The sequence below is a fragment of the Pelodiscus sinensis genome, chromosome 4 (assembly GCF_049634645.1).
Source record: "Pelodiscus sinensis isolate JC-2024 chromosome 4, ASM4963464v1, whole genome shotgun sequence".
Taxonomy (NCBI): domain Eukaryota; kingdom Metazoa; phylum Chordata; order Testudines; family Trionychidae; genus Pelodiscus; species Pelodiscus sinensis.
Genome location: NC_134714.1, coordinates 59,242,890 through 59,257,979, shown reverse-complemented (window position 1 = coordinate 59,257,979; position 15,090 = coordinate 59,242,890). Strand labels below are relative to the sequence as shown.

The following is a 15,090-nucleotide window of genomic DNA, read 5'->3' as shown; positions in this document are numbered from 1 at the left end:
CTGGTGCTCTCCTTCTATCAATGGACAGAAGTCAAACGTTCAAGCTAACTTTCTTAAAATTGTCATCAACCACTGATGCCACAAAGTTTTGTAGACCTTCCTACAGTCACAACAAAGTTAGATGGGGGCAACACTTTAGTGGCTTCATTTTTCCTCTCAGAGATAATCAAATGATAGCAATGGCTCATGTACCAAGAGGGTAGTTGTCTTACCCTGGAAACAGAGATGAGACTCAATCCTAAAATAAAAGGAAGCTGGTGGGTAGCAAAAGCATCTTGACAGTGTGATAGAGGTGATATTAACATTATTACTTTGTTAGCTATATACTAGTTCTGTTAGTTGGACAGTTTGGGGATGAATGTGTATCCGTGTTCATTCCTCAATTCACAGCTAAAATCAGGATCAGCCTGATGTACTCACCCCCCCCCCCCATTTCCCCTTGGTTAAATGACTACATATACTTCTCTCTGAAACAAACAAAATTATCAACACATATTTAAGATATCCAGAATGAAATGAATGAAGGAGACACTTGAAGGAAGAGTGAGTTACTTATCTTGTGTAACGGAGGTGCTTCAAGATGGTTTCCCTGTGAGTGCTCCACCTTAGGTGTCTGGTGCACCACTGCACACAGTCAGAGATTCTTGGTAGCAGTGCCCTCTGGTAGGCTGCACACATGGTACCACTACTATGCATGCGCAGCCAATCATTCCCTCAGTTCTTTCTCTGAAGAAAACAACTAGGTATGAAGCAGAGGGGAGGAAGAGAAGATGGTGGAGCATCCCAAAGGGACAGTCATCTGAAAGAACCTTGATTATTTCAGAAGTAACCCTCTCTTCTTCTTCTAGGAGTATCCCTGTGGGTGCTCCACCTTTGGTGATCAGAGAGAAGTACCTGTGATCAGAGATGGGTGCTTCAGCTGGTATCATGAAGAGAAGCTAGAATGGTGTGCCAAACTGAGTGCCCTGGGACAGTTAAGTATCAAGGGTGTAATGACTAGTGAACTTATGAGCAGAGGATCAAACCAGTTAAAGAGGGAGAAAAACCTGTTGAGAGTCTATGGGTTAAGTTTAAAGGAGCAAACAACAGCATTGATGTTGTGGTTGGTGTTTGCTACAGGCCACCGAATCAGGTGGATGAGGTAGATGAGGCTTTATTTGGCCAAACTGAGCGAAGCTTCCAGATCACAGGCCCTGGTTCTCGTGGGGGACTTTAATCACCCTGACATCTGCTGGAAAACCTATACAGCAGTACACAGGCAATCCAGGAAGTTTTTGGAGAATGTTTGGGATAACTTCTTGACACAAGTGCTGAAGGATCCAATCAGGGACTGTGCGCAGCTTGACCTTCTGCTCACAAACAGGGAGGAACTAATAGGGGAAGTGGAGGTGGGTGACAACCTGGGAAGCAGTGATCATGAGATGGTAGATTTCAGAATCCTGACCAAAGGAAGAAAAGAGAGTAGTAAAATACACACCTTGGACTTCAAAAAAGCAGATTTTGACTCCCTCAGAGACTGATGGGCAGAATCCCCTGGGATGTTAACATGAAGGGGAAAGGAGTCCAGGACAGCTGGCAGTATTTTAAAGAAGCCTTATTGAAAGCACAGAAAGAAACCATCCTGACACGTAGCAAGAGAGGCAAACATGGTAGGAGACCGGACTGGCTTACAGGGGAAATCCTTGGTGAACTTAAGCACAAAAAGGAAGCTTACAAAGAGTGGAAACTTGGACAAATGACCAGGGAGGAGTTTAAAGGTATAGCTCAAGAATGCCGGGGGGTTATCAGGAAGGCGAAAGCTCAAATGGAATTGCGACTGGCTAAGGATGTGAAGGATAACAAGAAAGGTTTCTACAGGCATGTTAACAAGAAGAAGGTGATCAGAGAGGGTGTGCGGCCCCTAATGGATGAAGGAGGTAACCTAGTGACAGATGATGTGGGGAAAGCTGAAGTACTCAATGCTTTCTTTGCCTCTGTATTCACGGACAAGGTCGGCTCCTGGACTTCTGCGCCAAGTGACGCAAGATGGGATGAAGATGGACAGCCCATGGTGGGTAAAGAACAGGCTAGGAACTATTTAGAAAAGCTAAACGTACATAAATCCATGGGTCCGGACTTAGTGCATCCGAGGGTACTGAGGGAGTTGGCAAATGTCATTATGGAGCCTTTGGCTATTATCTTTGAAAAGTCGTGGAGATCAGGAGAAATCCCAGATGACTGGAAAAAGGCAAATGTAGTGCCCATCTTCAAAAAAAGGAAGAAGGACAATCCAGGGAACTATAGGCAGGTCAGTCTTACCTCAGTTCCTGGAAAAATCATGGATGAGATCCTTAAGGAATCCATATTGAGGCACTTGGATGAGAGGAAAGTGATTAGGAATAGTAAGCATGGATTCACAAAGGGCAAGTTGTGCCTGACCAATCTGATTAGCTTCTATGATGAGGTAACTGGCTCAGTGGACATGGGGAAGTCAGTGGATGTTATACCTTGACTTTAGCAAGGCTTTTGATACGGTCTCCCACAATATTCTTGCCAGCAAGTTAAGGGATTGTGGATTGGATAAATGGACGGTAAGATGGATAGAAAGATGGCTAGAAGGCCGGGCCCAGCGGGTAGTGATCAATGGCTCGATGTCAGGATGGTGGTCAGTTTCTAGGGGAGTGCCCCAAGGTTCGGTTCTAGGACCGGTTTTGTTCAATATCTTTATTAATGATCTGGATGAGGGGATGGATTGCACCCTCAGCAAGTTTGCGGATGACACTAAGCTGGGGGGAGAGGTAGATACACTTATGGACGGAGATAGGGTACAGAATGACTTAGACAAATTGGAGGATTGGGCCACAAGAAATCTGATGTGGTTCAACAAGGACAAGTGTAGAGTCCTGCACTTGGGACGGAAGAATCCCACGCATAGTTACAAGCTGGAGACCAACCGGTTAAGTAGTAGTTCTGCAGAAAAGGACCTGGGGGTTACAGTGGATGAGAAGCTAGATATGAGTCAACAGTGTGCCTTTGTAGCCAAGAAGGCTAATGGCATATTAGGTTGCATTAAGAGCAGCATTGCCAGCAGATCCAGAGATGTCATTATTCCCCTTTATTCAGCTTTGGTGAGGCTGCATCTGGAGTATTGTGTCCAGTTTTGGGCCCCCCCCCCCACAACAAAAAGGATGTGGACACATTGGAGAGGGTCCAGCGGAGGGCAACCAAAATGATTAGGGGGCTGGAGCATATGACTTATGAGGAGAGGCTGAGGGACTTGGGTCTGTTTAGTCTGCAGAAGCGAAGAGTGAGGGGGGATTTGATAGCAGCCTTCAACTTCCTGAAGGGCGGTTCCAAAGAGGATGGAGAGAGGCTGTTCTCAGTAGTGACAGATGGCAGAACAAGGAGCAATGTTCTCAAGTTGTGGTGGGAGAGGTCCAGGTTGGATATTAGGAAAAACTATTTCACTAGAAGGGTGGTGAAGCACTGGAATGGGTTACCTAGGGAAGTAGTGGAGTCTCCATCCCTAGAGGTGTTTAAATCTCAGCTTGACAAAGCCCTGGCCGGGTTGATTTAGTTGGAATTGGTCCTGCCTAGAGCAGGGGGCTTGACTTGATGACCTTCTGAGGTCTCTTCCAGTTCTATGATTCTATGATTCTATGTAGCAGATATGCAGATGTCCATGGGAGGTATGTTATTCAGGGAGGCTGTAAAAGTCGCCGTGGCCATCAGAGAGTGCACACGTAGTTGCAATGGAGGATCTCGGCCGAAGATGGAGTAGGCCAGCCCCATGCAGTCCACTATCCACCTGGCTAGTATCTGGAAGGAAATTGGCATACCCAGGGATCTCTCTGTAGTAGAAACAAGTAGTCTAGATGACATGCGGATTTTCTTCATCCTGTTCAGATAAAAAGCAATCACTTTGCATACATCAAGCATGTGCCACGTAACCTTTTTAGCATGGCATGTTGCTTTGGAAAAAAGACAGGTAAGATTATGGGTTCATCACAGTGAAATGGGGTGGGAACCTTTGGTAGAAATGTTGGATGAGGACGAAGAAACACTTTATGCTTATGGAATACCATGACGGGGGTGGTGACGGTCTGCGATAAGGCAGGGATTATAGTGGATAGAATGATGTAATGGGGTGCCCCCAGTCCTGCACTGGCTGAGGGGAGGTGAACCAGGCCTGATGGGCTGAGAAGGCCCCTCCCCCACAGACTTGCTGGGCATGCTCCAACTGCAGGCCTGGTTTAAAGGCCAGAGAAGCAGCTCAGTTGGGACTGACCTCCGAAGGGAAAGGAGCTCCTGCTGCAGCACAAGAGCAGCCGCCCTGGCTGGTAGAGCCCGAAGAGCCACCCCAGTCAGAGCTACAGCCACAACCACCGCGCCAACATCAGCCATCACACCCAAAGCGGCTTGCAGGCAACTTAACCACCGTCACCGCACCAGCTGCCACTGCACCAACTGTCGCCGCCTTACCAGACGCTGCTGCTGCACTAGCCGCCGGACCAGTTTGGTCTGCCAACACCACTACCGTAGCATGCACAGGTGGGGTCTACACCAGTCAGGGGGACGGGGTAGGAAGTAGCTCAGGGTGGAAAGCAGGAGCTGCCCCAGAGGGCTTGGCACATTTTGGGGAGGACTCCCCGCCGAGCCAGTGGTGGGGACCACTCATCATTGATAGGGCCCTGGGCTGGGGCCCGGTGGAGAGGGGGGGCCAGGGCCCCCCTACCCCACCACACCCTTATGCCCCTCCCCCCAACAAGAGGCATTAGAGACTCGGTCGCTGGGCCATATTGATCCCCCAAGGGGTATGGGATGCACTAGCCCCATGACAGGTGACCATCGTGAATTGTCAAGGTTGTATATGATGATTGAGCTTCCTAATATTGAGAATCTGTCTCCACCCCCTTACTTCCTTGTTGTGAGGAAGTAATGGGAATAGAATGCTTTGTCCCTGTAGTGATGAGGTATGGATTCCATAGCCCCAAATGGAGCAAGTGCTCAATCTCTTGGAGTAGAATGCTCTGGTGAGATGGGCCCCTCAAGAGGGACAGGGAAGGTGGGTGGGAGAAGGGTGTAGAAGAAAAGGGGATATGATATCCACCCTTTATAATGTTGAGTGCCCACTTGTTGGTTGTGATGGAAGACCATTGATGGTAAATGGGTAGTAGATGCTGGTGAAATAACTGATGGGGCTGTGGTTGTCTTAAACGAAGAGGTGTTACCAGACTCTCAACCTGACCTTTAAAATGTTTGCCTCGAATTTCAGGGCTGAGAGGTAGAGGGCTGGTCAAGTGTCTGCCTCTGTCTGGTTTGGCGTTGCCTCTTCCTGTTTTCAAAATGTCTCTGTGCCTGAGTAAAAGGCAAAGGCTTGTATCTTTGTGTAAAATATCTTCCCTGTTTGCATTTTGGTGCAAGGATGTGGATACCGAGAATCTTAAAGTGGCCTATGAGTCTTTGAGGGAATGGAAAGATGCATCGGTGGTGTCCACAAACAGTTTGGAGCCCTGAAAAGGGAGGCTTTGACCATGGCCTGCACCTCATGGAGAAATCCAGAAAGGTAGAGCCATAATAATCTCCTCATCACTATGGCTGTCGCAATGGATCAGAATACGGTGCTAGAGGCTTCTAGGGCTGCTAGTAAAGCTGCGCGAGAGATCAGGGTGCCCTTGTTTATATGGCTCTGAACTATTCGTTCTTATCCTCAGGAAAACTGTCAACAAAATGTGATAATTGCACACAGAATTGTTGACTTGAGTCCCACGACTTGAACTCGAGTCTGACTTAAGTTGCCTAGGTGACTTGACTTAAGACTCGACTGAGGTTCACTGTTTGTGACTTGAGACTCGATTTGAGACTTGCTAATTTTGTTAAATCGACTTGGTGAAAAAATTGTCTGAAAATGCCAATATTGATGGCTTGTACAAAAGTGACTTGACATTTTTTAAATTAAGACTTGAGACTCAACTTGGGACTTGACTCGAAAGTGACTTTAGGGACTCGAGACTCAACTTGAGACTTGAAATGTAGTGACTTGAGAATCGACTTGGACTTGACAATGACGACGATGATAACACTGGTTGCTCAAAAATATGGTGTGTATGCTTTGCGAGCATTGTGGTATAACTGGATATGAAAAGCTGTAAAGAGACTGTGGAATGTGCCTTAGTACCCATGAGGTCTAGATTCTTCCACTCATTGTCATCAGACATGTTTCTGGCTGCACTCTGTTTTCCCCTTTTATTAACTGCGTCCATAACTAAAGAATTAGAGGACAGGTGGGAAAACAGGAAATCAGCACCCTGTGGTGCAAGTAATATTTGCGGTCAGATCTTCTACAAACAAGTGGGACTGTGGCTGGCATCTGCCAGATCATCTTGGCAGAATCCATAATTGCTGGGTCCATTGGTAGGGCCAGCTTAGCAGATGGGGAGACATGTAATATGCTTGTTAGTTTATGTTGAGTTTTGGGGAGACTCACTAGGGAGACCTCAAGGTCATCAGTCACCCTCTAGTATAGTTCATAGAATTATCTAAAATTGTCTCATGCTGTGGGAGGAGGGGGCATCAGAGTATCATCGGGGAGGACGATGAGATGTGCATTGGCGGGTGAGAAGAGACAGAAGAAACTTCATCGCTTGAGGCTGGCTCATCCTCCTCCTGGTAAGCTGATCTGTCTAGGAAGGATAGGGAAGTGGCCCTTGATAGTGCAGACGGAGTTGGTTGAGACTGTACCTGTTGTGGTTGCTGGGCTCTGTAGGGTGCCCAGGGGCCCAATAGAGTTAATTGGCTGGCAGTGGCACTGGAGGAGGCAGCCATTGAGGTGGTTGCCATTGCAGCCGTGGTTGTTACTGTTGCTATGGCTGCTTTGGAGAAGAATGCCTTGGGATGTGGGTATTGACCAAGGGCTCGTCATCCTCATCACTTGAGATCAGTGGTGCTGAGCCTGCAGGAGTTGAAAATGTGAACCTGCATGACATGGGTGTGTCATCAGTGTCGAACAGTGAGGTCATCAACACCGAAGTTACTCTGAGCTCCTCTGTAGTAGTAAAAGGCTGTAATGCCTAGGTCACCGGTGCCTGTGGCAGAGTTGAGGGTGGTATAGCCAGTATCTGTGGTGCCATTGCTACTGCATACTTACGCCTCATCAGTGCCGGAGGTGGCATAGGTGCTGATGGTGCCAAGTGAAACTTGGATTTCTTCAATGCCGATGGTGTGTCTGCAGATGCTGATTTGGCCTTTGCCTTCATTAGCACCTAAGTGTCACCAACTTTGTCTTAGGCTTCTCTACAACCTTAGTGCACACCTTAGTGAGGTCCTTGGACCCTCAGGAGCTGTTGGTGCCTGATGGTTCTGATACCTCCCTATCCGGTGCCCTGGTCAAGATCGGTGTAAGGGGTATATTGGGTGCTTGCCCCAATATTTTGAAGGGATGTCACACTTACTTGAGGAGTAGGGTTTCTCCCTAGGCTGTTGTGAGGAAGAGTCCCTGGTGCCAGAGCTCACAGGAGCCACCTCCTCCAATGGAGAGGGCTGCTGAGGTGCAGTTGTGTGTTTTGGATCTGAGGCGGGCCTCACCAGTTTTCAAGAGAGAGGAGTTTAAGCTGGAGTTCCCTTGCCTTGGCATACAGGCTGCTAGTTGCTTGCAGTGCTGGCACTAGACGGTGACATTTGCCTGCCTCAGGCACCAGACACTACAAATGCCCTTCAGAGACGGGAACTGAAAGCCTGAAGGACAGGCAGCATTTGAATCCTGGGGAACCTGGCATCCCAAGGTTGTTGTTGTTAAGGTTGTTTCCCTTCCTGCTTCTCCACATTTACCATGCAGCAGCCAAGCCATCAGGTGCACTGCTGCCAGGTTCAGATGCAGAAGACTGCTGTAGTTTTGTGACAGACGGTCCACCTGGAGAGGTAGCTGTAATGGAGCAGCCACAAAGAGGTCCAGCAGGATGCCAAAATAGCACTGGCCATGGAAGCAAAAAAGCATTCAATAGGGAGCCTCTGGTGAGCCCTTGAAGCCTTATCTCTGGAATTCCATTCTCTCATTGATTCAAAAGAGTGAGAGACTTTCCAGATATTACTTAACACTCATTCATTCTCTAAGGGCTCTATTTCTTAGTGGGAGTCAGTCTGGAAACAGCCTATAAAGTAAACATACCTTTTGAGAAAATTTAGATTTTTTTTAAAATGTATATGACTTGCACAGAGAACTTCAACTATCCAGACATATTTTGGGAAATTAACACAGCTAGGTACAGACTATCCAATAAGTTCTTAGACTGCATCGAAGACAACTTTTTATTTCAGAAGGATGAAAAAGCTACTATAGAAGAAGCTGTTCTAGATTTGATTTTAACATATAGGAAGGAACTGGTTGAGAATTTGAAAGCAGAAGGCAGCTTGGGTGAAAGTGATCATGAAATCAGAGTTCATGATTCTAAAGAATGGTAGAAGGGAGAACAGTAAAATAGAGAGAATGGATTTCAGGAAGGCAGATTTTGGTAACCTCAGAGAGCTAGTAGGAAGCAAGACTAAAGGGAAAAACAACTGAAATAGTTGGCAGTTTTTCAAAGGGACATTATTAAGGGCCCAAAAGTAAGCTATTCTGCTAGCAAAAAATAGAAAGTATGGCAAAAGACCGTCTTGGCTTAACCAGGAGATTTTGCATGTTCTAAAAATAAAAAATGAGTCATATAAAAAGTGGAAACTAGAACAAATTACAAAGGATGAATATAATCAAACAACAGAGGTATGCAGGGGCAAGATTAGAAAGGGAAAAGCACAAAACGAGATCAAATTAGCTACAGACATAAAGGGAAACAAGAAGGCAATCTATAAATATATTAGAAGCAAGACAAAGACCAAGGACATGGTAGGCCCACTGCTCAGTGAGGAGGGAGAAACAGTAACAGGAAACTTGGAAATGGCAGAAGTGCTTAATGACTTCTTTATTTTGGTCTTCACCAAGAAGTCTGATGATGAAGGAATGCCTAACATAGTGAATGCTAGTTAGAAGATAAAATAAATAAAGAACAAGTTAAAAATCACGTAGAAAAGTTAATGTCTGCAAGTCACCAGGGCCTGATGAAATGCATCCCAGGATACTCAAGGAGCTGATAGAGAAGGTATCTGAGTCTTTAGTTATCATCTTTGAAAAATCACAGAAGACAGGAGAGATTTCAGGAGACTAGTGCCCATCTATAAAAAGGGAAATAAAAACAACCCAGGAAGTTATAGACCAGTCAGTTTAACTTCTGTGCCAGGAAAGACAATGGAGGAAATAATTAAGGAATGCATCTGCAAATGTCTGGAAAATAATAAGGTGATAGGTAACAGCCAGCACGGATTTGTAAAGAACAAATCATGTGAAACTAATCTGATAGCGGCTACAGATGCAGCCATGTTAGTCTGGTGTAGCTGAAACAAAAGACAGAACTATGTAGCACTTTAAAGACTAACAAGATGGTTTATTAGGTGATGAGCTTTCGTGGGCCACACCTACTTCCTCAGATCAATATGTGGAAGAAAATTGGCACAACCATATATACCAAAGTGATACAATCAAAAAAAAGTGAATGCATGTGAAACTGACAAATCAAATTTTAGAACAGAGTGGCGGTGAGGGGGGAAGGTAAGTTTCTGTGAGGTACTGACATAGGGGTGATAATAGGGGAAGTTTCTGTGAGGTAATGACATTAGGGGTGATAATTGGGGAAGCTATCTTTGTAATGGATGAGATAATTAGAGTCTTTGTTTAAACCCATACATAAAGTGTCAAATTTAAGCATGAATGATAATTCTTAAGCTTCTTGTTGAAGTCTGGAGTTAAAGTCTCTTTGAAGCAATATGCATGTTTTAAGGACATTAAGGGTGTGTCTAGACTACATGCCTCCTTCGACGGAGGCATGTAGATTAGCCAGATCGGAAGAGGGAAATGAAGCCGCGATTAAAATAATCGCGGCTTCATTTAAATTTAAATGGCTGCCCCGATCTGCCGATCAGCTGTTTGTCGGCAGATCGGGGCAGTCTGGACGCGACGCGCCGACAAAGAAGCCTTTCTTCATCGGCACAGGTAAGCCTCGTGAAACCAGGTTTACCTGTGCCGATGAAGAAAGGCTTCTTTGTCGGCGCATCGCGTCCAGACTGCCCCGATCTGCCGACAAACAGCTGATCAGCAGATCGGGGCAGCCATTTAAATTTAAATGAAGCCGCGATTATTTTAATTGCGGCTTCATTTCCCTCTTCCGATCTGGCTAATCTACATGCCTCTGTCGAAGGAGGCATGTAGTCTAGACACACCCTAAGTGAATGATCAGTCTGGCTGAAATGGCAGGCAACAGCTTTCTCTCTGTGAGAGAGTCTTATGCCTGTTTTGTGTGCGAAGTACTTTGGCGAAGTATCTGAGACGTTTGTCCAATGTACATAGCAGACGGACACTTTAGGCACATGATGGCGTAAATTATATTTCTGGATGTACAGGAATATGTGTTCTTGATCTTGTAAACTGGCATGGTTAGGTCCAATAATGGTGTCAGCAGAGTAAATATGTGGGCATAGGATAATGAGTCTAGTGGATAAGGGAGAAGTGGTGGACGTGGTATGCCTAGACTTTAGTAAGGCATTTGATATGGTCTCGCATGATATTCTTATATCTAATAAACTAGGCAAACACAACTTAAATGGGGCTAATATAAGGAGCATAACTGGCTGGATAACCATTCTCAAAGAGTAGTTATTAATGGTTCACAATCCTGCTGAAAGGGCATAAAAAGTGGGGTTCCGCAGGGGTCTGTTTTGGAACTGGTTCTGTTCAATATCTTCATCAACGATTTAGATACTGGTATGGAGAGTACGCTTATTAAGTTTGCAGATGATACAATGCTGGGAGGGGTTGCAACTGCTTTGGAGGATAGGGTCATAATTCAAAATAATCTGGACAAATTGGAGAAATGGTCTGAGGTAAACAGGATGAAGTTTAATAAGGACAAATGCAAAATACTCCACATAGGAAGGAACAACCAGTCTCACACATACAGAATGGCAAGCGACTGTTTAGGATGGAGTACAGCAAAAAGGGATCTAAGGGTCATAGTGGACCACAAGCTAAATATGAGTCAACAGTGTGACGCTGTTGCAAAAAAAGCAAACATGATTTTGAGATCCATTAATAGGAGGGTTGTAAGCAAGACATGAAAAATCATTCTTCTGCTCTACTCTGCGCTGATTAGGCCTCAGTTGGAGTATCGTGTCCAGTTGTGGGCATCACATTTCAAGAAAGATGTGGAGAAATTAGAGAAGGTCCAGAGAAGAGCAACAAGAATGATTAAAGGTCTAGAGAACATGACCTATGAAGGAAGACTGAAAGAATTGGGCTTGTTTAGTTTGGAAAGAAGACTGAAAGGGGACATCATAGCAATTTTCAAGTATCTAAAAGGGTGTCACAAGGAGGAGGGAAAAAAATTGTTCTGCTTGGCATCTGAGGATAGGACAAGAAGCAATGGGCTTAAACTGCAGCAAGGGAGGTTTAGGTTGGACATTAGGAAAAACTTTCTGTCAGGATAGTTAAACGCTGGAATAAGGGAGGTTGTGGAATCTCCATCTCTGGAGATATTTAAGAGCAGGTTAGATAGACATCTGTCAGGGATGATCTAGATTGTACTGGGTCCTACCGTGGGGGCAGGGGACTGGACTCGATGACCTCTTGAGGTCCCTTCCAGTTCTAGTGTTCTATGATTATATGATTCTATGAAGGGGACATGCTACCAGTTAACATGTGGCCAAGTGAAATTTGGGACTCTGGAATTGGAGCCAAATATTAATTTCCTGCCGTTGCTGGTATTGGATTCATTATTTAAGTTTGGTTGGCTCTAGAGATAGGCCTTATTGGCAAAGATAGGTCTTGAAACTAATTATAACCCTAAAAATAAATACATTCAAACATTTCAATATATTTGAAAAGAAACTATATAAAACCTGCTACAGATAATGCTGTGCCATATACCTTATGAATTGGCTAAATAGACCTGTGGTATTACGAATGATTCGAGCAGCCTGGGATTCTTCATGTTGACATCTTTGTAATGTTAGACCATCATCCATATGTCCTTCTTGATGTAATATAACCTATGCAATGTAAAACAAAAACATATTCAGAAGAAAATATGCAATTGAAAAGTCTATATTTAAACAACTAAATTACATTTGGCAGAAACAATATTTTAAATGTAACATTAATACTTTGCACTTCTTGCTTCAATATAGTGCTAAAATCTGCTATCTAATTTAGAATTGTAGATAGTACTTTTACAATAGCTGAAATCTGATAATTTGCCTAGAAAAAGAATGCGTAATGAATTCCTCAGTCCTCCAGCATGGCCACTTAGAAAAGAGGGAGAGAGATTATTAGTGAACCTTAGAGATTCTTTAAGCTTTCTTTTAAAGATAACAAAAAAATCAATTTAAAAACAAAGATGCTTCCTTTCTAAGTTTTGCCTTGCAGGAAAAGAAGGACTGAATTTTATTATTTTAAGAATCACCTGTCTACTACAAAACTCCTACATGGAAAAACATTGACAGGAAAAACCAGTTACAGTGACAAACATATTAAAAACATACTACCCAGCAAAGTGAATGATGATCTGAAAGCATCAGCATGTACCAAAAACCTCTCCTGATTCATGTAACTATTCCTATATTGATCTGTGTTCCTGATGGACCACCAAACTAAGCACAGTGAGTCCAGGCCTTTCTAGATGGGAGACCTCAAAGAAACGCTTAGGAGCATCAAAAAGTGGTAATGATGTTTCAGTGTGTTTTAGTTTTGTCCTTAAACTATTCCCTTGGGGTAATAATAGTATAAGATAAGAGAACACCATGCTGATTTTGACGAAAATATAAAACCCAGGCTTCTTTGGAGTCATTCAATTCCATGATACCTTTGGCCAGAGTAGTATGATTTACCCTGTTGTCCCATCTAAATTTTAGCCGCAGTAGTTACATTCAAACTGTCTTAATATCAAGTATAAATTCAATTGAAAAGGGGTATTTTTAAATTATTTCTGTGGCAAGTCTATTTACTGTGGCTATGAGCTATACAAGAGTTGCTACCTCTCATTTTAAGGATGGCTGAAATGATTAATATCAGTTTGCTGAGTTTGTATAGTGATACAGGATCCTTGTGGATGTAAGTAATACTTAAATATTTATCTAATACCCTGTTAAACATAACCACCATGAATAACCATAATGTGTCAGACACTGCTAACTGTAATTTTTACTCAACACTTGCCAGCATCTGCTGAAATAATGTTGCTCTCAGATACTGAATACTTTGCAAAAAAAAAAAAAAAAAAAAAAAAAAAAAAAAAAAAAAAAACCCACCACATGGAGTTCACTTAATTCTTTTGGTACTAGTTCCATATCACTAGTCTCTATCACACCATTTTCACTTTCTCATTCACACAATGTATTTCAATTGTGCAATCTACTATAAAAAGCTCTAACAACAACTTGGGGAAATGCTGTAGATAAACTATGTTAATACTAACTCCATTATTCTCAAGAAAATGTAGATGAATTTTAAGGCAGCCATGTGTCTTGGATTAAAGAAATTACTTAAACACATTCTCTCCCTTATAATGGAAGACCAAGGGTGAGATCTTCCACAATTTTGGGGAATTAAAGGGAATCCCCCAGTACAAGGATTGTTCTTTCTTTTCATCAGCTATGGATTTGAGTATCCTAGTCTGTATCATAAGCAATATCAATATTATTTGAATCCCTATGTCTTCACTACATACTTCTGTTTTCTTTCTAGTAAACTGAATAATACAAGGAAAAAACTTAATGTAGTCATCACCTGAATGAGTAATCTTAATCGCAAAGGACAATGCTTTCTACAACCATTAGAAGTAGTTTCCAGGAGTACTCCATGAAATTAAAATGCCAATAGATTTCATGATCTTTGAACTAAGTAAATCTTGTCCTAATCTGTGTTTGTGTGTCTCCAGCAAATAAACTGGAACACAAAGAAAGCACCAGAAACAGATACTGCATGTTCTATCTTGTATATTCTTTTCTCAACCCTTTAATGTGCATTTTCTTTGGTTTGTGTTAAAGGAAACATGATCAGACTTAAAACAAGAGCAAAAATAATGCACCAACATCTAAACTAACTACCCCATCCCCAAAAAAGAGAACAGTTACGGTATCTTTAATAAAATCTTAAAAAACCACTCTAAATAGATGGGGTCACCCATTTAAAAATATAAAGAACTCACTTTTATAGAACTAAAGGAAAAGGGAATAAAAGAAATCATTAAAATGAAAGCCTTACTTGCGACATTCAGTGTTAAACATTTAACTGCTTAATGCTGTAATAGTAAAGAAGGTTTTGATAACATTTTATCCCTCACTGGGCCTGATAAATGTGATTCCTAGGATGGGACACTTGGGTCTCAGACTCCCTTCTAGATGTAGGGAAACAGACACTGCAACAACAGGTAGTGTTGAAAAAGTAATCCCAAAAATCTATGCTTTGGACTTAGTAAATGTTTAAGGGCAGGTCTACACTACAGGGAAAAGTTGATCCAAGCTATGCAATTTGAGTTATGTTAGTAGCATAACTCAAGTCAACGTAGCTTAGATCTACTTACCACAGGGTCCACACTGCTCTGGGGTGACGGGAGAAACTCTCCTGTCAACGCCCCTTACTCTTCGCGTTCCGGTGGAGTACTGGAGTCAACGGGAGAGCAATCAGCAGTTGATTTAGCGGGTCTTCACCAGACCCGCTAAATCGACCCCCGGTGGATCAATCGCCACAGTGTTGATCCCACCAGTAGTGGAGACAAGCCCTAAGAAGGAAAATATAAGTTTGCAGTATGTCTGTCCATTTTATCTAATAAAATAAATAAAAATTTTAAATTACTAGAATGTTTTGTGATCTTGAAATTGACTTACGTAAAGAAAAATAAATATTTAGAAAGCTAGAGGTTTTCTCCATAAGATGAATTATCTGAAAAATTGATCAGAATAGTTTAATGTGTTCAGTAGTACTGTTTTCAAATTCATTCTTGCACCTACACAGTTTTCCTTACTGAGAACAAT

At 43.1% G+C, this 15,090-nt stretch overlaps 1 protein-coding gene across 20 annotated transcripts in view; it reads right to left on the bottom strand.

Moving 5' to 3' along the window:
* The window catches only part of RYR3 (ryanodine receptor 3), a 527,532-nt gene that overhangs the window by 328,713 nt on the left and 183,729 nt on the right, over positions 1–15,090 (bottom strand). For all 20 annotated transcript variants that reach the window (XM_025189447.2, XM_075927046.1, XM_075927052.1 and 17 more), the window contains one exon: positions 11,987–12,108. In XM_025189447.2, the coding sequence (XP_025045232.1) occupies positions 11,987–12,108 (122 nt within the window). The remainder of the gene's footprint in view (positions 1–11,986; positions 12,109–15,090) is intronic.